General features: G+C 43.6%; 1 protein-coding gene across 3 annotated transcripts; it reads left to right on the top strand.

The window, feature by feature from the left end:
* The first annotated feature begins 19 nt into the window (after window positions 1–19).
* Window positions 20–27,715, top strand: CEP85 (centrosomal protein 85). Of its 3 annotated transcripts, XM_014854992.3 has the most exons (14): window positions 20–184; window positions 4,402–4,477; window positions 7,122–7,274; window positions 12,281–12,975; window positions 13,797–13,930; window positions 14,348–14,465; window positions 15,541–15,726; window positions 19,288–19,440; window positions 19,672–19,826; window positions 20,940–21,054; window positions 21,964–22,014; window positions 24,150–24,257; window positions 25,385–25,610; window positions 25,996–27,715. In XM_014854992.3, the coding sequence occupies exons 2-14, from the start codon at window positions 4,423–4,425 to the stop codon at window positions 26,154–26,156; spliced, it is 2,310 nt and encodes a 769-aa protein (XP_014710478.1). In that variant the 5' UTR covers window positions 20–184; window positions 4,402–4,422; the 3' UTR covers window positions 26,157–27,715. The 3 variants fall into 3 exon arrangements, with proteins under 3 accessions (XP_014710478.1, XP_014710479.1, XP_070366740.1); XM_014854993.3 differs by lacking the exons at window positions 20–184; window positions 4,402–4,477; window positions 7,122–7,274 and adding an exon at window positions 11,727–11,964; XM_070510639.1 differs by lacking the exons at window positions 20–184; window positions 4,402–4,477; window positions 7,122–7,274 and adding an exon at window positions 11,732–11,794.

Below are 27,715 nucleotides of genomic sequence, written 5' to 3'. Positions count from 1 at the left end.
TGATTGGTCGCAGGCGGGCAGAAAGGGGCGGGGCCTGAGCGGCGCGCGCTGCGAGGCGCGCGGCCTGGAGGGCGTGTAACGGCCGTTAGGCGAGCTGAGCGACGAAATCGCCGCTCGGGGCCAACGTGGAGGTCGCAGTCGGTGTGTCTGAGTGAGGCATTTCGCCGCCCGCTTTCATGCCCACGTAAGTCCTCCTTGCCTCGGGGTACCCCGTCGGACTGACAGACCCTGCCCCCCTTGGGGAGCCTTGGAGTAGCCTCAGGCGCTCACGACCTATCTCGGGGGGGCGTGGGGGGGAGGGAGCGACGAGAGAGCGAAGCGCATGCGCAGAGCGACGCAGCCGTGCCCCCTCGGTCTCACGGTGTGGGCTTCCTGAAATAATGCTCCCTGCACGCCCGCTCGTGTCTCGGTCGCCTCCCGCCCTCACTGCCTTGCTTTTCCTTCCGACCCTCACTTCTCAGCGGTTGCTGGACGTGTGTGAAGGGGAGGCCTGTGCCGGGCGCCAGGGGCCGGCGGGAAGCACGGTCCCTGCCCTGGTGGAGCGCTGGATCCGGGGGAAAAGCAGACGCTCGGGGGCGCCTCCTCGGTCTCGCCCCGCATGTAGGGCGGAGAGGGACAAGGCGCGGACCAGGGCCCGGAGCAGCCCGGGAGCGCGGGGAGCCCCCCGAGGAAGGACGGGTGGAGACCGGAGCCCCTGTTAGGGCCCTCGGCTGGAGTTTCTGAGCTAGCCCCGTGTTTCTCCCCACGCGACATTTGACTGCGTCCGGAGATGTTTTGGGTTATCGCAACTCGGGGATTGCTCCCGGCCTCGCGTGGGTAGAAGTCAGGGGTGCTGCTAAACATCCTGCAGTGTGCAGGACGGCCCCACAACAAAGACTCACCTGACCCAAAGTGTCGGTAGTGCTGAGCTTGAGGAGCCCTGCTCCAGACAAGGAGGAACTGGGGCTCTGGATGGCCCGAAAGTTTACTGTGTTAAAGCCTGGTTGTTCCATAGAGGGTATTCAGTACCTACTTCATCACAGTAAACCGGGACGATCCGAACCCTGCTTGTGTTTTACACCAGTGTATTTCCACCACAGGGCACAGAGCCAGGAAAACAGGGACGCGGGCGTTAGATTTTGGTTGATGAACCGATTACTGTGTGCTAGGTGGGGATGAATGGTGGTACAAGGATGATTAAGGTAACCGAGCCTCATCACTTGCCCTTAGTTAGGCCTCGTCTGCCTTATGCAGGTCTCGTGGTGATGTATGTTCCAGGACTTGTTCTCTGTCAAGGCAACTTTGTGGCAAGGATTTGGCTTCTCTCTCTTTAGGTCTGATTTAATGAGTGATCAAGGCCATGAAAGTAGTGTGATGGCGTGAGACTCTTGATGTGTCTGTGTTAGCTGTCTGTGGGTTCCTTCAGATCCTCTCCTGTCTTGATGTGGTTCTCTCAACAGCTGCCGAGTGTGACATTCCACGCTAAGATTATAATTCTTCAAGGGGAGTATAATCAAAATCTAATTCTTGGGTAGCACTTTGCGAAATAGAGCCTGGGTGGTGACCAAGGGCAAAATGAAGAAATTATATGAGCTGTCCCTGCTACTGTTTTCGGGTTGCAGCTCTGGCTATGTCTGAGGCAGAAATTCCAACTTGTGGTGCCTTAGTAACTTCCTTTATTTCTCTGTCACACACAGAAAGCATGCTGGCTGGACTCATATAGCGTTAGAGCACAGTCCTGGCTTTGAAGCCCCTTCCTAGCTCTATGAGTTTCACCTCTCTAATCCTTTATTTTGTCATCTATGAAATGAGGACAGTAATAGTAACTGCCCTGCAGGTTTGATGTGAGCATTAAACACAAGACGTGATACCTGTAAAGTGTTTGTAGCACAGTGCTTGATGGTTAGTAAGAACGGAATACATGTTAAATTTGTTGAATGAATGAATATTTCTTTAGTTTAAAGGGCTTTGAAGATAGAAACCATCAATGTTAGGTGCTTTTTTTCTGTCTGCCTCCATGCATTCCTGTCTTTCTTGGCTGTATAATTGGTTGTTTATGTTTCTTGTACATTCATTTCTCTCACTTTTATTTCAAGAAATCTCTGTCTCCTACAAATGGTCCTAAAAATTTCCCCAGTAGCCCATCTACTTCTGAACTTAGTAGGAAAAAAGTAGGAGTTATTTATTCTTGACTGTTTTACTTTTTGTGGAATTTCTTTTTTTTAATTGAGATATAATTCACATACCATAAAATTCAGTTTTATGTGCATACAGTTCAGTGGTTTTAGTACATTCACAAGGTTGTGCAGCCATCACCACTGTCTGTTCTGAGGACATTTTGGTCACCCTGGAAAGAAGCCTTGTATCAATTAGCAGTCATTCGCCATTCCCCCACTGGCCTCCTCTTAGTTCCTTCCAATCCCTAATCTAAATGGCTTTGCCATTTCTGGACATTTCGTATAAATGGAATTATATGTAGCCTTTTGTGTTTGGCTTCTTTCACTTAGCATAATGTTTTAAATGTTCATCCATGTTGTAGCATGTATCAATACTGCATTCCTTTTTATTGCCCAATAATATTCCATCGTATGGATATACCACATTTAACTTATCTATTCATCAGTTGATGGACATTTGAGTTCTTTGTACTTTTTGTCTATTACGAATAATGCTGCTATGCAACATTCTTGTACAAGATTTTGTGTAGACTTATGTTTTTATTTCTCTTGAATATGTACGTAGGAGTGGAACTGCTGAGTCATAAGCATAATAAGGTAATTCTGTGTTTAACTGAGAGTTCTTTTGTCATCCTGTTTTCAACTCATCTGAATTTGGAAAGGTCTCAGAATCCAATGAGCCTACCATTTTGTTACACTTTTAAGAAAGGGTAAAGAAAAGGATTTTCATATCACTAATAGTCACTATTAGGTAGGTAATCTAATCCTTATGTGTCATCATTAACACACTGAATGATACTAACCGTAAATTGAAGCTTTTCTTACTGAATAAAGTATGTGAAGAGCTAGGATTTCATACTATTTCCACTGTAGATGCAGTGAATTAGTGAGAGTTTGGGTTGTTGTTACTAACAGAAAACTATAGATGTCAGTAAAGTACATTAGAGAAATAGTACCATATAGCCTTTTTTCCCCCTCCAAAGTTGAATTTCACTTCTAAGAATTGTGTTCTATTGATAGAGTTTGTCCCAAACTCTTTTGGGGCTCTTACAAATTCTGTTTCTAAATTCATACTTTATCTTCCAGGGACCTTACTGTGCCCCTTTTAATTGACATAATCTGCCAAGTAATAATAACGTTAATTGAGTACTTAATATGTGTCAGACACTGTTGTAAGTTAATTTTAAATGAATTAGCATGAATTAGGTTCTGTATTTATCTTCATTTTTATATGAAGGAACTGAAGCACAGAGATACATATTAAGAAATTTGCCCAAGGTTACACAGCTAATAAATTGCTAAGTCAGGCTTCAAACCCAAGCTGTCTGATCAAGAATCCATACTCTCAACCACTTCCCTGTAATGCCTCTCAAGTACTTTGCAAATATAAGATATTATTATTATATGCTATTAGTTACAGTTAATTAAAGCTTTTGCTTACACAGGTGGTAATCAGACTTCTGCTGAACTCTCAGCACCTACCATTAGAGTAAATATAATTGTTTTAAGGAGTGTGGAAATGAGAAGAAAACCTCATGTTCCCAGCTGGGGATTGGGGTTCTGCTTATGACCAAGAATTCTGTCCATCTTTATGCATCATATGACTGACTTTCATTACTAGAGAAATTGGAGAGTTCTTTTTATGTTAATCATAGTTGAAGCTATATTACTTCACTGTTGGTTTGGTTATTTAGTTCTTTCTCCACCCTACCCTCCCATCCTGTTCCCATGGCTAAGAAGATCCATAGCAAAATTGGTTAATTAAAAGTAATGTTATTTTTAATTTTTGTAACAATCAGAGGGGTTCGAGGACCATGTAGGAGCAGTATTGGGAATCTCTATTTGATTCTAGGTTTTCTTTCCTTGCTTTAGCAAGAGAAGTAGGGATGAGTATTGGGAGTTGCTTTGCCTTAAAAAATATCCTTAGACTAAGAACAGTTTAGTGGATACCAGGGGAAAGGTGGGGTGGGGGATGGGCACAAAGGGTGAAGTGGTGCACCTACAACATGACTGACAAACATTAATGTACAACTGAAATTTCACAAGATTGTAACCTATCATTAACTCAATTAAAAAAAAAAAAGATTCTTGAAAGCATAAAAAAAAAAATATCCTTAGGAGTAAAACATATAGAAGAGTACTTGAATACTCTGCGTCGTTTTGACAGTTTCGGTTGAATAGGAATGAGTTACAGGGAATTAAAAGATAGTGGAGAGATCTAATTGATTATTCCTTCTTTCTATAGTTGGCTCAGATAATTGTGTTGATGGCCATGCAAGAGAAATATCCAAGTGAGAGGATCTCTCATGCTACTTCACCAGGTGAGTAATCAAGATTTTCTGGGTTAAATTCTGACCTTTGTTCTGTTATTTCATAACAGAAATATCCTTTAAAGGAAATACTGAGCAAACAAGCATTCACTGAAATCCTGGTACTGAAGGAGCAAAAATAACATGGGGCTACATTGAACAGAAAAACAGGTCTCTCCCAGAGAACAACTCTCTGGTCCTACATGGATTCCAACAAGACCACATGATTGATTGGGAGGGGAGGACACATAAAAGATTGGAACAGAATGACTTGGGAACATAGTTCCATTTGAAATCAGAAAAACACAGCATAAATTATTGTGTTCTATGTTGTCTTTGTAGTCCTGTGGGTGGGTCAGTCATCTGCTAGCCCACAAAGATTGGAATTCTTCTTGGATGCCAACAGTCTCAGTTATGTTGTCACTAGAGACTCAGAAATTTATCTCTAGAATGGATTAAAAAGATTTTGAAAACTCAGTAATATATTAAGTGGCTATATTAAGTATATATATTAAATTTACATATGACTATATACACACTCAATAGACATATTACGTAGATATGGTATATTCAAATAGAAAGTAGTGTTTTAGAAAAATAACTTTCTGAGTTCTGGGGTATTTGTGAAGAAAAGGGTACATTTTATTCAACCAGAGGTATGCTTTATTTAACTTTAGAATCCCACAGTGCCTTACAGCAGACGTTTGGTAGATATTTGTTGTATTCTCCTGGGCATACTGCCTTGCATATAGCAGGCACTTTGGTAAGCGTTTGTTGAATCACTTCAAGATTCATTCAGCAAATAATTTATTGAACATCTGCTGAGTGCCATGCATTGTCTTAGGGTTGCATTGTACAATTTCTTAGGACAATTATATGTATAATGCAAGTTTTTGGAATGTAGCAATTCCTGACAAAGCTCATTGCTTTTCTGATGGCTTTGTCTTTAGTAGTCTCTCACTCATTAAATAATGGTCTTAATATTTGATAAAGATGCTGCTGATAGGACATGTGATATAACACAAAAAAGTTGCACTTTCAAACTTGAATTTTGAAATAAGCATAAGCCTCTGTAATACCAAAACATGCTTTCATTTTAGTGAATATCTCTTTAGAATTGATGTGCGGAGTGGATGCATAGAAAAGAGATGGAAGAATGGAAGATTAGCAGTAGTAACGGAGTAGTTTCCAGTAGGAGGCCAAGAACATGGTAACATAGGCCCTCAATCAATTTTCAGTATTTTAGAAGGCCTGGCAAATTGTACACTGACTGGAGAGAGAACGCCATATAGACTCACCAAGAGGTCAGATTTCTTTGCTTCTGGCTAGAATTACACTAACTTAGTATAGTAACACTGGCTACTCTTATGCTGATCAGAAGCTCTGATTGTTGGCTATGTCTTCTATTAAAGATTATTATAGATTACTTTGTGTATATAGATTCTTTCAAATCAAGCAGTCCACTGTGACTCACACAATAAAAGGAGTTCTTGGGGAAAGTTAGGTTGCCTTCAATAGAAAGCAGAAGTAAGGTTAGCAAAAAAAGGAGCAAAAGTAGAAAAAAGGAGGTTAAAAAGATGGGAGAAGCGCTAAATTTGGAAGAAGGGAATAAGGGGATTTATGTTCAAATATCATTTGCTTCCCACTAGATCAAAGAGTCTGTGGAACATTTTTTCTAATTTCAACGCAAACTCTGACACTTTAAATGAATGAGTAGCTGCCATTACCTTTTTGTTTGTTTACATGGATCATCAGTTACAATTTAGAAAAATCATAGTGCTTTTTAAAAAATAATTTGAATTTAAATGTTTGCTAGTATGTTAGTAAATCAGGTATTTATTGAAGACTTCCTACCTACTAGCCCTTGAACTGCAAGCTGATAAAGTCAAATAAATCTCATCAGCCTTGTTTTGTATTACCTGCTCAGTAATTTTAGTGATTTCTTTGCATTGCCCTCAAAATAAAGTCTTAAACTCTTCAGATTGGCTTTCAAGACTCACCTTGATCTGAATTCACCCTGCTCATGACCTTGGTTCAGTCAAGCAATGATTTTCAACAGGGAATTGGACTGCCTCTTATCCTAGGGGGTATTTTCAGGTTTCATGGTGATGGTGGGATGGAGTGAGGGCTGCTACTGCCATTTAGTGGATGGGGACCAGGGATGCTAGACCATCCTGCAATGTATAGACTACACATTGAAGAATTGGCATGTCCAGTATGCCAAAAGCACTTGTTGAGAAACCCTGTAAGGGGAAAGAGTGTAGACGTTTGAATCATAACAACCTGGGTTCAAATCTCAGTTCTATTCTCTGTGAAATAGGTGATAATACTTTTCAGTAGTAAGTAAATAAGATCATGTTTATAAAGTGCTGTGGCTTCTAGGTTTCAAAAAATGTAGCTGCTATTAAATATTACTGTTTTCTGTCCCAGTATTCCTGGATTCTTGGTAAGTCTTATTTCTATCTTTGAACATTCTCACCTCTCATGCTATTTCCATGTACAATTAACTAACTTAGAGTAGCTGAAATAGGCACAGGAGAGAGAAAAGGGCAGGGTGCTGCTATTCTCTCATAGATTTAAGTGATTTTTTTTAAACAGTCTTGTGGGGTTACCTCAGCTGGTTCACACTAAAGGTGGGAAATGCCATTTGTTGCAGGTTCCAGTGTGATTCAGAAGGGCAGTTCCCTGGGGACAGAATGGCAGACCCCAGTTATCTCGGAGGCCTTTCGGAGCCGCTTCAGCCGTTGTTCCAGTGTAGCTGACAGTGGGGACACAGCCATTGGCACATCATGCTCAGACATTGCGGAGGGTAAGTTTAGATTAATTACTTGATTACCAGTATGTGGTGTCATTTTCAGATTGTGTTCCAGGTGTATTGTCATTTCCGGAATATTTGTAAATCAATCCATTCAGTAAAGGAATCTGCTTGATCCTTCTTACCCCATGCTTCTCACTGCTGGTCCCTACCTCTCAATTCCTACTGTTTGTTCTATCTGAAACAACTTTCTAATAGATTTCTTGGCCTCAAGTCTTCCCCTCTACTGCCAGATTAATCTTTCTAAGAGCCTGATTTCATAGTTTTTATTTCCTGCAAATCCTCGATTATTTCCATTATTTGGAGGATAAAGTTCAGAGGCCCCAGTTCTTCCGTGATCTGGCCCTATCCCACCCACTCAAACATATTTCTTACTGTCACCAGGTTTGTTGTCTTACTATGCCCTGAAAGTACAGAATTTTTCCTTTTATGCCTCAGCTGTTTCCTTCTTTAATCTGGGCCGATTTGTGCTGTTCCCACCTCCTCTTGCCCCTCCCAGCTATGCGGGTCTTATTTTTCAAGATCTAGTGAAGAGTCTGACAAGACACTCCTCATCCCTTCCACCCATTACTGATCTTCCTTATTGCAGTCTTTTATCTTTATTATTTCTGCTACTTGTTTTTGCACTTAGCTAAATTAAGTAATAACTGCCAGGCAGTACTTTACAAGAGTATTTTGTTTTTTCATTTAGATGGTGAGTTCCTAGAGGGCAGAGGACCTAATGATAATAATTAATTACTATTTATTAAATACTTCATGATGGATTCGTGCTGAATTTTTCCATTAATGCCTTTAAGAACTCTGAAATATTTTATTTCCATTTTACAGATGAAAAAGCTGAATTTCAAAGTGATTAAATGAGTTGATTAAAAGTCACAAAACTAGTCACTTTAGTACTTTATCAGATGTCACACCCACTAGGATGGCTATAATCAAAAAGATAATGTAACATGTGTTGGTGAGAATGTGGAGAAATTGGAACCTTTACACATTGCTGGTGGGAATATAAAATGTTGCAGTTGCTTTGGAAGGCAGTTTGGCAGTTCCTCAAAAGGTTAAACATGGAGTTACCTTATGACTCAGCAATTCTACTGCTAGGTACATACCCAAGAGAAATGAAAACAGATGTCCACACAGAAACTTAGCATAGCAGCGTTGTTCATAGTAGCCCCCAAAATGGAAACAATCCAGATGTCTATCAACTGATGAGTGGATGAGTAAAATGTAGTATATATACACGATAGAATATTATTTGGCAATAAAAAGAAACGAAGTACTGATACATGCTATACAAAATGGATGAACTTTAAGAACATTTATGCTAAGTAAAAAAAAGCCAGACGCAGAAGACCACATATAGTATGATTCCACTTATATGAAATGTCCAGAAGAGGCCAGTCTATATAGAGAGAGAATGTAGATAGAGTTGTTGCGTAAGGCTAGGAAAGTTAAGGGAAATGGAGCGTGACTGCTAAAGGGCAAGAGGTTTCTTTTTAGGGTGATGAGAATGTTCTAAAATTGATTGTAGTGATGGTTACACAACTCTGTGAATATATTGAAAACCATTGCATTGTACACTTCAAGTGAGTGAATTGTATGATATGTGAATTATATCTCAGTAAAGCTGTTTAAAAACAAAAAGAATAGAAGTGCTTGGGAAAAAAAGAATGAAAAGAAAAAAAAAACATGTCTGCTAGTACTAGCCCCTAGACACCTGCCATTTAATTCTAATAGTTTGATAGCTGTGTGTATATGGGCACAGTGCTTAGTATATGTTGAGTAGAATTGAATCAGATTTTGAGGTAGACAGGACTTTATTTTTTTATTTATTTATTTTTTGTGTGAGAAAGATTGTCGCTGAGCTAACATCTGTGCCAATCCTCCTCTACTTTATATGGGATGCCCGCCACAGCATAGGCTGACGAGCCGTGCTAGGTCTGTGCCCAGCATCCGAACCTGCCAACCCCGGGCCGCTGAAGCGGAGTGTATAAACTTAACCACTATGCCACCGGGCCAGCCCCTAGATAGGACTTTAAAAGTCACTTAATCCAGTTCCTTTTTGCTAGTGAGTAACAAAAGTTCCCTTAGGGGTTAAGTAACCTGCCTAATGTCACACAATTAGTTATCAGATTTGGGTCTCCCGAGGGACAAGTGGCGTAATCAAAAGTGTTACTGTTAATTTAGTTATGCCTTGTTAAGGTTTTGTCTACATGTGCAGTCACGGGACCTTTTTCATTTTGACTAAATAAGTCTTTTTAAAATCAAACAATGGTCTAGATTTTTCCCCCTATTGAATTGACTGGCTGTGTTTAATTCTGTCGAAGTTTGACATAGAATTATGTGTGACTCTGTCTGCTTTTTATTCCTTTGGGGAAATATATGTATTTCCTTTGCAATGCATTCTTTTTAAATTGTAGTAGCCTTGATGTAGTGGCCAAAGCCATTTGTCTACAAGTTTCTTGCTAAAGGATCCAAGATGTCTTTTCTGCCTTCTTTGTTATATACCACTGTCTTAATTTTAATTTTTGCTCATTTTGTTCATGAATCGAGCTTGGTTTATTTGGAGCCCAGTTGACAAGAACACTTGTGACTGGTGTAAATGTCGTTCATTGGTGCATCTTTAATTGAATAGGCTTGCTTTTGATTCCATCCTTCGCTAAGTTGTTTTACCTGGATTCTCAAGGCACAGGGGTGTCAGGTGGTTACCAGAGAGCTCAGAAGGCTTTCACCTCTTTCCTAAGGACTGAAGTAGTCACTGGCTTAGTTCATACTCCCTTTCTCCATAAACCAGTAAGAGATGTAAACAGAAGCGATCAAGATTTAGCAATAGCTAAATCTACTGCTTACCAAGAAAGCAGGGTTGCTAGAAAGAATGAGTTGTTTTTTGGCAAGGTTAGGGGGCAGATGATATGGTTGAGGAGAGGAGAGATTTAGAAATATGTCCTTAAAGTGCCAAAGCCCCAATGATTTTTGGGAATTGTAGACTTCTCTAAATAAAAATCATGTATCTCAACACTAAATTTGGAAAGCCTTTGAAAATTATAAAATATAGTGGCCCTTTTGAAAATGACTGTTGCTATTTTGTTTCACAATGTTCTGAAACACAAACCAGATGTAAAGGTGTTTAAACTTGACATTTTATAGCAATTTGTCAGAAACACATAGTTTCCTTAATATAAATAGATGAACCCAATAGACAAGTTACAAATGCTGACAAAGACCTCACTTTATTCTGTCATCCATAGATGAACCACACCCACTAGAGAATTAGGAAAACTATATTCTCCTGGGTCAGTTGATACCTTTTTTCTTGGCTTTGGTTTTGGCATTACTGCTCTGGGGATTATGGGCTCAAAACTGAATTCAGTGAATCTTGAGAGAGAATGGTGCTGTGGATGGAGAATGGAAGGAGGTGTTACTAAGTTCAGCATAGTAACTCCTTCATATGCCACAATCTTGCTGACTTCTGTTCCATAATTATACTTTGGGGGCAGGGATCCTTGGTGCCGTTTTGAAAGATTTCAAATAGAGAGCTTACTAGTCTTGGAAGTCTTCATCACCAGTAGTCTACCTTAACCCTGTTGACCAGTCCTATATTTAAGTTGTGGGACATCAGAAACTGTTTCCTTTGACTCTGAAACGTTCTTTTTCTTGGTCCTGAGAGGCTGATGCATGTTGTCAGAAATTACTGGGTTTTTTTGTTTTGTTTTTCATATGACCTTTTATATATCTCCAAGATCATCTAAGTATAGGAAATTAGATACTCTGCGTACATTATAAGGCATAACTTGGCTTGCCCATTTTTTTAAAGAGGTGCTTACAAACCCATTTGAGAAGATGGTAGCTGATCTATATCTATATAATTCTGGGAAAGGTTATAGTATCTGTCATTATCTGAGTATGTTCTATGTTGGTTGATGGAAAGAAAAAAGAGGAAGAAATTGGTAGTCAGCTCTTTTCCATGGTAGATGTACTTGGTTTGGAAGAGTACTGGATATAGTTGTAAAAAAAAGACATTTATATTCATTGTCCCCTTACTCAGTTTTTGGCCTGCTGAAGGTAACAGGTGTGTTTCTTTACGTTCCTATCTTGTTTGTTTGCAGCCCACCACCCCGGCACATTAGTTCTGTGACCTTGTCACATCCTCTTCAGAGTAGTCCTCTTCCAACTTGAAAGTTGGAAATATGTAGAAATGTGAATCTTCTGTGGCAGGGCTAATCAGAGAGTTGTCTCCCAAGACTAGGCAGGAGCTAAAGGAAAGGTAAATCCAGTCTGAAGGAAAAGTGAAAAATCGCAGTTGGATACAAATAAGGGGGTAAGTGGAAGGCAATATATAAGATAGAGGATTTTAGTGTGTACCCACTTGAGAGTGCTCACTGTGCTAGAATGAAACCTGAGAGTTACTAAGAATAACTTCACATATCCAGGCAGTCAGGTCTGGAGTGTGGGAGAGAGAACAGAATCCTGATTCAGATGCTGTATTCCCTGCCCTGGATACAGAGCAGCACTATCCGGTTCGTCTTATTCTTTGGATAGTTTAGATTCATTGCTCACCTTCGCTGGGGAGCTTTTGGAGGTCACGGAGGATTCTGGCAGCCCTTGCGAAGGATATTTTTACTAAATTGGATTATAGTTTAGAGTTGCCCAGCTCCCAGAAGAGTAGGACCTAATCCATTTCCCCTAAGTAAGTGATTATTTTTTTAAAGTTGTTTTCGGCTTCGTTTGTTAACTGGCAAGATTTTTTATTCAAATACAAAGGACAAAGTGTAAGTTAAAAGTGAAGCCAGTGTTGCCTTTTTTGGTTTACCTTGTGAATGGCATTCGAGATCCTAGAACACATAACTCCCAATTAGGCTGCCATGTCTTTCTGCCTGGTACTTGTGATGATAGTGCCCTCTCTGCCTGGTCTCAGGACAGGCAGAGAACGTCTGGCATAGCAGCCAAACTCAAGAAAGCTTGCTGCTTCAATTTTGACTTATGGAAGACTGTTCTGTCCGCAGATTTTTGCAGCTCAAGTAGCAGCCCGTCTTTCCAGCCCATCAAAAGCCACGTAGTGATTCCCACAGCCCATGTGATGCCTTCTACTTTGGGGACCTCTCCTGCCAAGCCAAATTCTACACCTGCTGGACCCTCTTCCTCTAAACTCCCTTTGTCAGGGTTGAGTGAAAGTGTGGGGATGACAAGAAATGGAGACCTCGGTGCAATGAAACGTTCTGCAGGCTTGTCTAGAGATTTTATGTATCTTTGTGGTGCTGCCGGAGACAATGGAATCGAGCAGTCCTGGTTTCCAGCAGTGGGCCATGAAAGAGAAGAAGAAGTGAGGAAGTTTGATATTCCCAGTATGGAGTCTACACTCAATCAGTCGGCAATGATGGAGACACTTTATACAGATCCTCACTACCGAGTCCACTTCCACAACCCAAGAACCGACGCAAACAAGGAGTTATACAAAGTGTTGCCTGAGACCAAGAAGGCACCAGGCAGTGGGGCAGTATGTGAGCGGAATGGACCACACCCTAGCAGCAGTGGGGTGCTCCCTTTGGGCCTCCAGCCTGCTCCTGGGCTCTCCAACCCTCTACCCTCTCAGGTGTGGCAGCCAAATCCTGACCCTTGGCATCCCCGTGAGCGATCTTGTGAGCTCAGCACTTGTCGGCAGCAGCTGGAGTTGATCCGTTTACAGATGGAGCAAATGCAGGTACGGGCCCTTCTTCCTTGGATTTTGCAGGTTCTGTGCAGGTCTTAGAACTGTATATATCTTAGAATTGTCCTATAAGTTTTGACTCTCAAGAAAACATTTGTAAGAAAGAGGGAAGATATTTGTAGATTGGAAATGAAGCCTTATGAAAATGCCATAGAATCTGTTCATGGTCTAATTAAACAGCAGATAGGTTCTCCAAAGTAGAGGGTTACAAGGGAAAACTCAAAAAGGTGGGACACTAACACTCATTGTGTACTTGTGTACCAGTCACTAGGCTAGGTACTCTCCTATACAAAATCTTACTTAATCTTTATAGCACTCTGATGAGTTAAATGTAGGAATTTACCAGCTTCTTAGAATAAGTAAACTGTTCAGGGTCACAAAGCTGGTAAGTGCCAGAGCTAGCGTTTGAAAAACCATCTTTGAACTCCTGTGTTCTTTCTCCTGTACCACTTTTGCATTTAAGAAAAAAGTCCTTGTGCTGCTTAAGAGTGGGAAGGAAAGAAGCAGGACATATTCTCCTTTCTTGGTTGGTAAGGACATCTTAGCTCCTGGTTTGTCTCTGTTGCCAGATAATGAAAGATAACTGACCTTTTCTTAGAAACTAGAGCCTTTCTGAGCAGGGAGTGTCCAGTTGGCAGAAATCTCCTGGCAGGTTCTTTCCAGTCATGCATCAGAGCTAAAATTATTTCATAAACATTAGGCCTTCTCATGCTGAGCCAAAGTGAGCCTTGACTGCAGACGCAACTGGGTATTGCTCAGGTTTTCAGGTGCCTATGAGTCAAGATCGGGCCCCTCTGAGCCTCCTTGTCTTTCAGCTCCAGAATGGAGCCATCTGCCATCATCCCGCTGCTTTTGCTCCTTCACTGTCCACATTAGAACCAGCACAGTGGATCAGCATCCTGAACAGTAATGAACACCTTCTGAAGGAAAAGGAGCTCCTCATTGACAAGTAAGAGGGCCAGGGGTGCCATTGTACCAGCCCCTGCTCTCCCAACCCCCACTGAGGGAACCGTGAGGTTTCCCTAGGGCTGCACATCCCCCTTTGTTTAGGCCCACACCTTGCCTCATGGTAGAGCTAGGTTCATAAGCTGCCTAGTCCTGTAACTGACTAATGTGATAGGCCAGTTGTGTCTATCTGCAGGGGCTCTGGGTAGTGCCTGAAAGGGGCAGCCGGTTCTTTGCAGCTCGTCTTTCCTCATTTCTCCTCAGCATTGCCCTTTCTTCTTCCTTCAGCAAAACACTACTGTCCAGAATCCAAAGTCTTTGCTTATATGGTATGGATTGTACCCATCTGAGGAAGGTGGGGGCTCATATTGCAGGTGAGTTAGTGTCAGGACCCTGGACCTCATTCTACTGGCTTTTGCAGGCAGAGAAAACACATCTCTCAGCTGGAGCAGAAAGTACGAGAGAGTGAACTACAAGTCCACAATGCCCTTTTGGGCCACCCTGCCCCCTTTGGAGATGTCTGCTTGCTGAGGCTACAGGTAAGCATTGGCAGCCAGGATGGCATTCTCCTCGTCATAACTCAGTAGCTTCCCTGTGCTTGGTACTTTTAGGTATCCAGGATATAGGAAAGGGACTAAGTGATGTAAAGTGTCCTTATCCTCAAAGAGTAAACATTCTAATTGTAAAGTATCCCTTGTTCTGCCCTTGTAGGGGCAGAAAAGTCTTGAAGGTAGAATCAGGTGGAAGTCCAGATGCCTTGGTGTCAAGACATTCTTGGGAGAAAAGGAAGGCAGAGCAAAGTACTAAAGTAGTAAAGTCCTAGAGTTGGGTGATACTCTGAGAAGTCTTAATCTATTACCAGCCCTGGCCAAATGGAGGGAGAGGCAGAGGTAATGGGGGAGTTTTTAGAGCCATTCTCATGTTTATTCTTCCATGTCTAGGAGCAACTGAAGGAAACCAGATTTTCATTGGGGTCAGTTGCTCTAAAAGAAGCCTGCTTTGTTGACCAAGCTTCTGCAGTTTGGACTTTTCAGTGATGAGTATAAGACAGGTTATAGTACTGGCTTTGCCAGCTAGTGGGCCTCTTAAGACAGTGTTCCATCTTGTAGAATCAGTGTTAGAGTGAGAAGAGCCCTTAGATAAAATCTAATTCAGTCCTCTGATTTACTGATTGAGGCCCAAGAAAGAGGAAGAACTTGCCGATGATCATATAGAGAATGATTGGAGGAGAACCAAGCCTTGAGCCCAGGCCTTCTGATGTCTTGTCCTGTATTCCTTCCATTGTACTACAGCTCCTCAGGTATTGCTTTAAGGCAGTGGTTCTGAAATGTGAGTGTGCATCAGAATCACCTGGAGGGCTTGCTAAAACACAGATTATTGAGACTCGTCCCCAGAGTTTCTGATTCAGTGGGCCTGGGAGTTGGGCTCAAGAATTTGTATTTCTAACAAATTCCCAGGTGATGCTGAAGCATCCTAGGACTACAGTTTAAGAAGCACTGGTTGAAGAAATTCTTTAAGAAAGGTGATATTTGATCACGAAGTATGCTGGGGATAAGTAAAGTACATGGGACTCTAAGGGTGAGGAACAGTTATATATCCAGAATCTTTCTGCAGGAATTGCAGCGAGAGAACACTTTCTTACGTGCGCAGTTTGCACAGAAGACAGAAGCCTTGAGCAAAGAAAAGATCGAGCTTGAAAAGAAACTCTCTGCTTCAGAAGTTGAAGTCCAGCTCATCAGAGAGTCACTCAAAGTGGCGTTGCAGAAGCATTCAGAGGAGGGGAAGAAACAGGAAGAAAGGGTGAGCTAAGGAGCTGATAGCTCTCTAATTCACAAAGGAGTTGGCAGTCAGCCGCCTTCTACCAAACCCTAAACTCTTTCTGGCCCCCTTCTTGGAACCAGGAGGAGCCAATTGGTGAGACCCTACATTGACTTCTCATGCAGGACTGATCTACTAGAAATGGAACTCCTCCCTTCTGCTTCATCTCCACAAAACTACTGCAGACAGGGAAAGTTTATAATCCCTCACTGCCCCAGGTTGTGATGGGCTGCCAGCTGGCCTGGGTAGAAAACCAGCCTGAGCAGTCAAACCAGATGGTACTGTTGCAAGATGTTTGAACACCTGTGATAGATTTACATCATTCAGCCTGGTTTCTCCTCACTCTACCTAAAAAGGTAGAGAAGAATTCCATGTGTGCATCCAGTTTGGAAGTTGTTACATTTTTGCTAGTACTCTTAGAAATGCCTTAGGGTGAGATTAGTCATTATAGAAGGAGCTGATTTAAAATCTTGGTTTTGTTCACCACTTGCTCTAATGCAGATGTTCTTGGGGGGCCAATGTACTAATGTTTAGTTCTGGACCACTTGCATCAAAATCACTAGAGCAGTGCTTCTTAAACTTTAATGTGCTTGAGAAACATTTGGATATCTTGTTAAAAATGCAGATCCAAATTCAGTTATGGGAGGAGGGAGGGCCTGAGAGCCTGCATTTCTATCAAGCTCCCAGGTGCTGTTGGTGTCACTAATATAACAACGACTTAGACAGAGGCTTGTTAAAAAAGAAACTTTTAATCAAAATAATACATGTATCTGAGGTGAATAATTAAATACCAACATGTTTATAATAAAAATTAGTTCTGTGTACAGCCCCACTCCACAAAAGTATCCATCCTCAACTCTTCTCTTTCTCCTGATATATACCCCTATGTTTCAGAATAGTATTCTTTCCTTGCTCTTTTTGTTTCACTAATGCAGTATCTTCTCTCTCCGATGATACTGACTTTACCTTTTGGGATGTCTACATCTGCTTGTAGTATTGTTTCTTGTTTCCTTCAGGTGCTTTTTATTTTGTTTTGGTATCTTTCATGTTAGAGTCTTGGTGATCCCTGAATGAACGGGCACTCCTATTTAAGAATGAAGTATTTAGGGGCTGGCCCCATGGCCAAGTGGTTAAGTTCGCGTGCTCCGCTTCAGCAGCCCAGAGTTCACCGGTTCAGATCCTGGGCACGGACATGGCACCACTCATCAAGCCATGCTGAGGTGGCGTCCCACATGCCACAACTAGAAGGACCCACAACTAAAATAGACAACTATGTACCGGGGGCGCTTTGGGGAGAAAAAGGAAAAAATAAAATCTTAAAAAAAAAAAAAGAACAAAGTATTTAAAAGCTGAGTGGAAACTCTGGGTTCGTGGTAGTTGCCTGGTAGACTTCACTGAAAGCTGATCAGACTTAGACTGTCCTTTCACTTGGGGACCTTCAAATATCAGTATCTAAATGTCTTACCTTACCCTCTCTAGAAAAGAATCTTCAGTCTGCTGCCTGGTGGGAAGGCTAGGGGAGAGAATGCTTTTGGCCTTTAGGTTCCCAACACTGACAAGATTAAGCTTAGAGTCCCACAGTTCTGTACTTAGATTTTTACTTATACTTATTTTCAACCTAGTGCTTTGCTCTCTCTCTTTGCTATGACGCATATCCCTGAGTCTGGTATCTCTCTCATTTTATTTCTCCAGAGAATAAATCTGCATTGTCCTGTTGGGGGAACCTAGGGTGAGGCTAGTATCCAGCTAACTTGCATATAGACGTCTAGTAAGTCTCCCTGTTTTTCAGGTCTATAGCTGATAATTGCTTCAGAGGTACCTGGTGCTTCAAGTACAGAGATTCTTGGGGATAGTGAAGGGCACATCATTTTTCAAATTGTCTGTAACGTCCACTGTGGATTATAATTCCTCTGCTCCAAGTCATTTATTCCCTGTCCACTTTTGTCTTCTGAAAACACCTTGAAATCTTTTGTATACTTTTTGTCTCCTCTCTGTTGACTTTTTTAGATTAACACTTATTTCTTTCCTATCATTTTAGAAATATTTTGGAAAGAAGAAAAAATAAACATCTGTGGTCAGTCCACCATCTTTTTAATTGAAAGTTGGTTATCAGCATTTTCACTAAGCTTCCCGAGTGATTCTGATGCATATTAAAATGTGAGAATCACTGGTTCAGAGCTTGAAGGGGACAGATTGTACCTGGGGTAAAGCTTTTGGGTGATTTTCAGGGATCTCTCTTAGTACTATCTTATCTTTGGATTAAATTAGGCCTGTGCCTCCTCTTTGGCATCAGTAGATCTACCTTACTTTTTCTCTGCTTTCTCTTGCTTCCTCCAGCTTCCTTGTTCATAAGCTAAAGAAAAGGCCATAATAGTGAAGAAAAAGTCTCCATTCAGCAAATTTTGATTGAATGCCTGCTCTGTGCCAAGCATTATGCTGTGTGTTGGGAAGATGATAATGAGCAAAATGGACACAAACTCTCCTCTCAAGGAGTTTACAGTCTCATTAGCCCTTCCAGATGATTACTTAGCTTTATATCATGTGTGGTATTCAGGGAAGAATGTATTACCTATTTAATCAGAATGGACCAGACTGGTTGTATGTCTATAGAGAAGTTGTATGTACTTCTGCAATTCAGTTCTGATGCACACCACCCAGGGTTAGTGTCAGACTGAACAGGTTTAAAGGCACAGTGCCCAATAAGACTGCAGTTATTTCAGATGCCAGCTGCAAGTTCTAGGTTCCCCAGCCCACCATCCTTGGCTGCAAATCCATGGGTTCTCATGACACCACGAAGTTCAATAATTTACCAGAACAACTCAGAACTCAGGAAAGTGCTATACTTAGGCTTTCAGTTTTATTATGAAGGATACAAATCAAGACAAGCCAAATGAAGAGACACGTAGGGTGAGGTCTGGGAAGGTCCTAAAAGCAGAGTCTCTGTGCCTTCCTGTGGAATCAGGGCATGTCACCCTACTAGCACATGCATGTGTTCACCAACCACGAAGCTCCACTGAGCTTCAGTGTTGTTTTTATTGGGGTTTTGTTATGTAGGCATGACTGAACTCAATCTCCTGCCTTCCTCCCCTCCTCACTGAAAGTTGTGCTCAACTCCATTGGTCTTTCTAGTGACCAGCCCCCAGTCTGAGTCATCTCACTAGCAGAAATGCATTCATGGTGGGCTCTGGCCCACTATGAATGACAAAGACACTCCTTTTCTATTATTTGGGAAATTCTAAGAGTTTAGAAGTTACCTCTCAGGAACCTGGGACAAAGACCTGACAAATTTATGTTATACAGAAATGCTACCAATTTTTAAAAACTGCCCTTTTTCCTTGCCATTGATTGGAAAGTTCAGGTTTGTTAACTTTGCAGTTGATGCTCTGATGTCAAATGGCACATTTTGATCAGCTTCCTACCTTCATTGCAGTAGAATAACACTTACAGTCCTAAAGGCAAGGACAGTGGTCACTTCAAAAAAAGTTGATGTTTAGGATTCTAGAGGAGTCAATGAAGACAGATTCTTGACATTTCTTTACCTAGGTCAAGGGTCGAGATAAACATATCAATAATTTGAAAAAGAAATGTCAAAAGGAATCAGAGCAGAACCGGGAGAAGCAGCAGCGTATTGAGACCTTGGAGCGTTACCTGGCTGACCTCCCCACCCTGGAAGACCATCAAAAGCAGAGCCAGCAGGTAGCAGCAATGTCTGGGCATACCTGGGGCAAGCAGGGAATGGCCAAGCAGGGGGACTTTCTCAGCCTGTGCTGTATGCAGTTACCCTGTGACTTCCTGAAAGGAAAATCCCAAAGGAGTCATGTATAGACTCACGTCTGTCAAATTTGCAACTGGACTGCAAATTCTTTGAGATACCCAGACAAAGTCTTCTTTGGCTTGTTGACCTAAGCCTGGGATCCTGTCTCTCAGCTTAAGGATTCTGAGTTGAAGAGCACAGAGCTGCAGGAGAGAGTGACTGAGCTGGAGAGTTTGCTGGAGGAGACGCAAGCAGCCTGCAGAGAGAAGGAGGTTCAACTGGAAAGCCTGAGACAGAGAGAAGCAGAATTCTCCTCCATTAGACTTAGGTAAATACCCCTGTGGGATTGAGGGAAAGGGTGGATAGGTAGGTTTGGTCCTGGCTACCCTACTCGCTACTTATGTGACCCAAGGCAAATCACTTTACTTCTCTGAGCTTCGTTTTCTCAGGATTGTGAGTAATAGAAAAGCTGCCTATGAGCAGGAATATGTCCTTGAGATGGATTGTGGGGCTGTGTAGTGGTGCAGTGGGGGTTTCTCATTGTATCCTTTGGAAGGATCCAACCCAGTGCCTGGCATAATATATTACTGGATAATAATCCTTGAGTATGTATGTGTTGAATGAACAGAAGCACTTTATAAACTGGGAGATGAGTTATCTGTATATTTGCAAAAGTAGATTCTGGTGCTGAGGTCTAGGGGTTATCCACGTTTCAAAACTTGTAAGCTAAAGGCTGCCAGGAGCATCTCTTTCTCCTCAGCCCTAGGGATTGCTCTCCATTGTCATGATAGGTTCTGAGAACAAAACAAGATGCCATAATGTACTCTCAGGGTGTCTTGGGAGCCTCCTCCATATTAATAGCAGTTTCTGAAAATATAATGGCTGTTTCAACAGCCACTTGGACCAAATCCAGTTTCTAATGGGATGGATTGGATTTCTGATCCCGTGTTCAACCATAGTGACCCTGTTGTTTATTCTGAGCAGATCGGCCATGATGAAAGTGATTGTGGAGATCTGTTGGAGGAGACTGTTGGTTGGAGTCAGAAGTCAGGTTAGGGGACAAAGTTGACTTTGCCCCAGACTGTATGTGCCAAGAAAAAAGGAGATTTTTTTCTGTTTTCCAGAATTTCTACAATATACATGTATGGCTTTTATAATCTAAATACATGCAATGAATGTTTATTTTTAAATATCAAAACAGAATAAAAGAGCTTTGGGCAGGTAGAAACTTGGTGGCACATCATATAGATACTGGTCTCTAGCGAAGGACACTCACATACACTGAGCAGCTTCTGTGTGGCATGAGCTAAGACATTATCCCCAGCCATGACGTGGAAGGGCCTGAGTCTCTTGCCCCAAAACATTCAGTAAATAGCAGAATCAGGAGTCAAAGCCACATTTCTCTGACTTCAGAGTTCTTAAAGAGACCACTGTCTTTCAGCCTGCAAGATAAGCAGAGTGCGGAGGAGGCCAGTGGAGAAGGTCCAGCCCAACAGGGAGAAGGTCCAAAAGTAGAAATGGAGTCCTGGCAGAAGGAATGCAGCTCGCTCCGAAAGGTGACTGAAGGTGTCCAGGCTGTAAGGGGGTAGGCTAAGAGGAAAGAGAAGATTGTATATTGGGAAGGAATCATGAATTTCTGGCCCTGGGCCACCTAGGGTCTGCTACCCTGAGTTTTTTTCTCTTTTCTGAGAAGTAACCCCTGCACAATAAGTTTGCATTTTAGATATTCATCCTTATGACAGGCAAGCAAAGTTAAGGGGGAACATGCCTCTGAACATCCAGACTAGATGCTCCAAAATGGTGTACTGAAGCTTGGTACACTTCCTTCATGGCTCAGACCCCATGTAAGAACCTCTTGCATTGGGCAGGTGAGCTGGCCCTAATTCAGCAGAGGAGAAGGAGCAAGGACCTGCTGGTGAGACTGATCACAGGCTGGCAAAAATGAAGACCCAGAAATGGTTCAGAGAATACCCAAGGTCTCAAAGGACAGGAAACTGGGCCTGTTTAGCTTCTCTTCTAGGACAGTCAGTGTGACCAAAGCTATAAGTAACAACAACCATCGCAGCCCTGGATAGAGCAGGCTTCATTAAAGTGAATTTTTAGTCATGTTGTTTACTAAAGAACCAGAATGTACAGTGGCTGTATATAAAGCTGATTCTGCTGGCCTACAGTCATCGGGGTGAGGGTCTCCGCCCTTCCACCCCAGTAGTGGTCATTGGGTCCACACTGCATTCCTGTTTAACTCTTTGTGACTGGAGCACAAGAGTGTGAAGCTAGTTAGCCAGGATAGGGAATTTGAGTTATAGTTCTGTAGGTAGAGCTAACTTGCCTTCACCCTGGTCTCTATTGACTGTCTGTAGCCAGTGGGGCTAATAGCCAGACCACTGATCCTAGCGCAGCGTCTTGCCCTATGGCTTTACCATCAGCCTATGCTTACAGCCTTTCTTGGTGACTTTGCCTTTCAGATTGTGGAGAAGCAACAGCAGAAGATGGATCAATTGCGTTCACAAGTACAGGTGATTTGGAGTCCTGGGACATGGTGGGCAGAACTTTAGTGATGAAATCTCTAGAATTCAGCCAACACTTTATTCTCTGCCATGCAATTTTCTTGGTGTTAGGAGTACAACAAGAATGAGACCTGATCAGTGCTTTTAGCCTACAGTCTTGTTGGGAAGGGCTTTCAGCACCGTACTGTGAGAGCAGTGTCCATGTTACCCTGAGAGAGCATGGAAGAGTCAGTGGGAGTCAGGGTCAAGGAAGGGTTTCTGGAGATCATGAGCCTTGAAGGAGGAGGAGGAGCCAGCCAGGCAAAGAAGAGGAGCTAGATAGGATGGTTTTGGAGTTCTAGATAGAAGGAACAGCACGGGTGGGAACATGGAGGCATGAAACAGGGTTTGAATCTGGAGCCGCAAGCAGTTTTTGTTGGAGTAAGGTGGTGAATGGAGATCTAGGCTATGGGAGGCTTTGTTTCTTCAACTAATGTAGCTTGTATTCTTTAGGGAAGTGATGAGAATCTACTATAGCATTTCATTGGGGTGTGATGTGGTCAGGTTTGCAACTCAGACTTGCTTGTGGAAGAAGATTCGCACTTGGAGTGAGGAAGGCTGGAGGCTAGTGGACGATTGCAGAAATCCTAGTGAGATGATGAAGGAACCTGGCATAAGGCAGCATAACAAGGAGGAGATGTGAGGGGATAGATGGAAGTGAATCTTAGGAGGTAAAATTGAGAGGAATCAGTGACTAACAAAGTGAAGGGAGTTGAAGAATAAGGAAAAATCAAAGATGACTCCTGGTTTCTATTTTAGGCCGGAGTGGGAGTGTCCCTAATTGAGTTCTCCGAGAAATTCTAGGTAAAGTAGGTTCACTTAGGTTCTCTTTGGATTCTAAAAGAGATTTTCACACCAAAATAGGTGAGATGCCCTCACTCTGAGTAGCAACTGACAGCTGAAGTCCTGCCTTTGCCATTTTGTGGGTCTGGCTCTGGCTGTTCGGTTCTCACCTGTTTCAAGTCCTGTAAGGAGATAGTCAAGCCTAGTGAGTGTTTTATATACCCATTTAGAATCCCAAGTTTTTAAGACTTTTTACTGGAGCTCAAAGTAGATTTCCTGGAACCCTGAGGTTCCACGAAAGTTGAAAAAGTGCAACATTTTAAATGGTACGTTTACCCATGAAAGACTTCTTAGACAAATTAGAGTGTCATGAATTTACTGGAATTAGGTGGATTCAACATGGTTGCCTTGGGCATTTCATGGTGATGAGACGTTCTCCTTGGCAGTTACATTTTTTATTTATACAAAATGGGGAAATTCAGACATTTTTTTCATACTTTATTGGTTCAAGTCAGTTTCAGAATTGGGAGGAAATTGGAATGAATAGAGTGAGAGACAGGAGATAATAAACATAAAACCTCCTGCTCCCTGACCCTGACCACCCCTACACGCACATACACACACACTCTACACAGTGTTGTCAAGGCACTTAGCCGTGAGCTCCTCAAAGACAGGGACTGTTTGGTATTCTTTTCAGTATCCTCAGTGCCTGTCAAAGTAAGTGCTTAATAAATATTGAACTCAACTGAGTGGCATGTTCCCTGCCCTCGAGAAAGTTATGGTCTGGTGGAGGGAGGAATCGTGTGCCAGTCAACAAATGTACTCATGAGCTATGATGGGGCTAGAAGTAGCAGGGCAAGATTAATTGGATCTGATTTGCAGATTAAGGAAGGCTAAGGTGGGCCTTGAAGGTTTCCTTGGTGACAGGCAGAGCAGAAGAGGAGGCTGAGCAAAGGGGAAGAGGAGTGAGCAACAGCATTGGAGCTGGAGCCCTCAGGGATAACAGCCAGTCAGTAATGCTGTGTGGTTGGAGTGGAAGCTGTGTGGAGGGTAAAAAAAGATATGGCTAGAAAAGTAGGTAGGGGCCAGACTGGCCTGGAATGCTCTGCTGAAGAGCTGGCCTCTATTTGGAACATGGTCAGGGGCTATAGGAGGGTTTCAGTGGAAAGTCACAGATCAGGGCTGTTATACGATAATCTCTTAGCATCAGTGTTTGCATAGGCTGGGGCTTTACTATGTAATCCAGGCCAGAGGTGATATGGTCTGAACCAGACTTGTCACCCCTGGTGTGTTCTCCCACCACTGCTTGATGTGGGATTCAGAGCCTAGAGCAGGAAGTGGCTCAAGAAGAAGGAACAAGCCAGGCCCTGAAGGAGGAGGCCCAGCGGAGGGAGACAGCCCTGCAGCAGCTGCGCACAGCTGTGAAAGAGGTGAGTAACATGAACTAGGCTTCTTGGTACTGCCTCCACAAACCTGATTTCTCTGTGTACCCTCCCCATCCCTGCTCCCACAAGAACCCCCACAGTTGAGAGGTCCCTGCTGAGCTTTTTTTGGCAGAGGAATCAGAAGCAACATTGCACCATCCTTTGTATTAAAGGTCCTAAGCCTGTCTTAGAGTGGCCATAATTACCCAGGAGTGCTCTTTGGATGTGGAAAGTCATTCTCTCTCCTCTTGTCTTCCTGCAGCCACACATTAGTATGGTTGGGGAGGAGCGGTTCAAGAAGACTGAGGGTTTGGTTGTCCTCATGGAGTAAACAGAGCTGTCAGCAGGGGGCAACCAAGTTCGCTGGCCAAGTACCTAGGAAGGAGTCTCCCAGAGCTAGGACTGTCACGTGGCCCAGAGTGGGTGTAAAGGGCTGGGACTGGAGGAGGAACTCTCTTCAGTGTCTTTAAAAGAGAATAGAGGAAGGGAGGGAAGGAGAGTGGGTTAAGCTGTTCAGGGAGAGGTGGGAAGGAAAGAGACAGATGTACATGAATAGCTGGTCTATGTAGTAACTCCACTGAGGGGAAGCTTTGAAAAGGCAGGATACGTTCCAGCTCTGTTTTCCAGGTCCCCAGCTTCTCCAGCCCCCTGTCTAGTGGCCACTACCTGTCATGTTGTCTTTCTTGCCCCCTTTATCTGTCTGATACACTCTGATCAGGCTGGCTGGTGGCCACTTTTGTCCGGGTGGCAAGGAGAGATTGAAACCAGTGTCTCCTCAGATTTCATGGTTCACGTTAAGCCTTCTCTAATAGCCTGGCTAACAGAGTTGGCTGAGGGACTGGCTTCAGATAGAGTTCTGAGGGGCGGGAGTATCTTCTCTGGTTCCTGAACAGAAACCTGAAGGCTGATGACTCAGTCTGCTGGGGAATGGTTTCCTCTCCAGTGCTGGAGCCCTGAGGGCCCAACCTACCTGCAGGAGAGACTAGGCCTGATATTGTTGGGGGTGGGCGGGGAACGTCGCCTGTGACTCATAGCCTCCCCACCATACACACATATATACATATATACACACTCATGCACAGATAGTCGGTCTTTCCCTGGGGCTGGGTTAATGTGCTTGTCTGTCTATTCAGCTTTCAGTGCAGAACCAGGACCTGATTGAGAAGAATCTGACGCTCCAGGAACACCTACGCCAGGCCCAACTAGGGTCTCCATCTTCACCAGATACTGCCCAGCTGGCATTTGAGCTGCATCAGGAGTTATCCAGTTGCCTTCAAGATCTGCAGGCAGTCTGTAGCATTGTGACCCAGAGGGCCCAGGGCCGTGATCCCAATCTCTCCCTACTCCTGGGCATTCACTGTGAGTCCTCAGGCCACTGCAGGACCCAGGAGAGAGTGGTTTTCATTCTCTTCTCACCCCCATCCAACTCTCCCGTCTTTAGGGTAACGTGTGAACAGAGCTGTGTAGGCCTGGCCACTGCCCTCTTTGGAGTTCATGTGTTTTGCGAAGGATGTTCAGTAAATCTGTTTTGGAAACAGGCATCCTTGAGGGGTACCTGGGTGCAGAACAAACAAAAAGTGGCTCTTAGGCAGCAAGTTTTCAGCCCGCTGTCCCCAGCTGCTTTTTTAAAAGTGTCATATCCCAAGATCATGGGCCCCAGGGTACTGCCTATCCACACTGCCCCTCCATGTGAAAGTGTCTCCTAGCACACTTGCTAACACTCTCTCAATACTCTCCTCCCCAGCTGCACAGCACCCAGGGACTCAGCTAGATTTGCAGAAGCCGGATGTGATCAGGAGGAAACTAGAAGAGGTTCAACAGCTGCGCCGTGACATCGAGGACTTAAGGACCACCATGTCAGACAGATATGCACAGGACATGGGAGAAAACTGTGTCACACAGTGAGGAATGCTGGGGGTGGGATAGGCTGTATTCCTTCAGGGAGGATCTGGTTTGCTGAGAGCCCAGTCCGGCAGGTCCTGCCCTGACAGTCTCCTGCCTCCTGTCTGCTGCTGTTCCCAGAGAGGAGGTGAAGGGGAGGTAAGAGCCTACATCTGGGGCCAAGGGCTGATTAGGGAACTGTGCCTGCCCTGCTCCACACTGGCTTTGCCTTGTTGGGTTGCATTTGTTCTCTCATCTTGATTTACCCTTTGAGGGGGAGTTACTAATTAACTTTTGCAGGTCGACTGATAAGTCCTCACAGACTGTTCCCAGCTCCAGGCAGACGTCAAAGGCAAACAGGCTGCTCACATCCCTTCTCCATCCTCTGGGATGGATCCACATTCATTCCCACTCCATGCCTTGGTCCTGCTGATGCCCAGAGTTCATTAGAGGGGCCTGGAAAGGCTGAGTACCAGTAACAGTGGCCATTTGAGAATTCTAAGGCCCCATATGCCAGCCTGCCTGGGAGCTGAGCTGGCTTTCTGGGTTTTCTTAGGCCCAGTTTCACTGCTGCTTCCTCAGGGCTCTTGTTCTCATAGACGCCTCAGGGTGATCTATTCATTAGCAAAGCACTCACTAGAATGGGAGGCCTGGGGGTTATAGCCAGGGCTCCTTCATCTGTACTATCAAGTCTATCACAGGAAACCCTACTCTCCAGGTGCCCTGTCCCCTTAGGACCCTAGCCATGTGGTTAACACAGCCCCTTTGCCTTTGTTCTCAGGCTGTCCATGTAGCCCTTTTCTTGGGCTTTGAGTGCAAAGTCTTCTCTATGGTTCTGGGTTTGGGCAAGATTTTCCCCCAGAATACCACAGGGCATCTGTCAAGCTGCTCAACCCCTCCCCTTGGGCTCGGGCCGGCGCCCAGCCCTCTCATTTGTGCCTCTCTTGTGTTTGGAGATGGAGGTCCTTTCCCTTTCCTGCTCTGGGCTCTTTGAGAGTTCAGAGTACCCAGTACGGGCTGGCTTTAAGGTACAGCTTTTAGTGTTTTCAGTGGAGGAGGGCGTTGTTTGTTTCTTCGGGCCTGTGGACCCTCTGCTTTCTGGTTTCTCTTGCCTCCTCGATTGGGGAGCATCTCACAATTGTTTGTATTGGTTGTTGGGGTGACTGCAGGCCTCCTCTGGATCTGGAACCAGGCCAAGCTGGGCTGTGTGGGGATGGGGAAGCCCAGAGTCAGCCACTACTCGATTCTTGCTAAGCTTTGGGCTATCAGGGCAGCATCCTGGACCTCACTCCTAGGCCTGAATGAGACTCCTTATTAAGTGTTTTTAAAGTTTGTGTTTTATTTATGGAGTGACTTATTCCTTCCATTCAGAACAGCCCCACCCAGCCATCCCCTCAGCCTCTGGGCTCCTGCCTCCTAAAAGCAGAGCTGCCTGGTTGGTCTCCACCCGAGTTGGGAGCCCAGCCACCATGCTCACGGGTATTTTTCCTCATAAAGTTTATAAGCAGTTATTTATATGAATCTTTGTTATGTCAACTGGTTTGTATTGCCTATTTTGATTACAAAATAAAACATTTAACAGA

The sequence above is a fragment of the Equus asinus genome, chromosome 5, assembly GCF_041296235.1.
Source record: "Equus asinus isolate D_3611 breed Donkey chromosome 5, EquAss-T2T_v2, whole genome shotgun sequence".
NCBI classification, from domain to species: Eukaryota; Metazoa; Chordata; class Mammalia; order Perissodactyla; family Equidae; genus Equus; species Equus asinus.
This window is presented reverse-complemented; position numbering and strand designations above follow the sequence as displayed.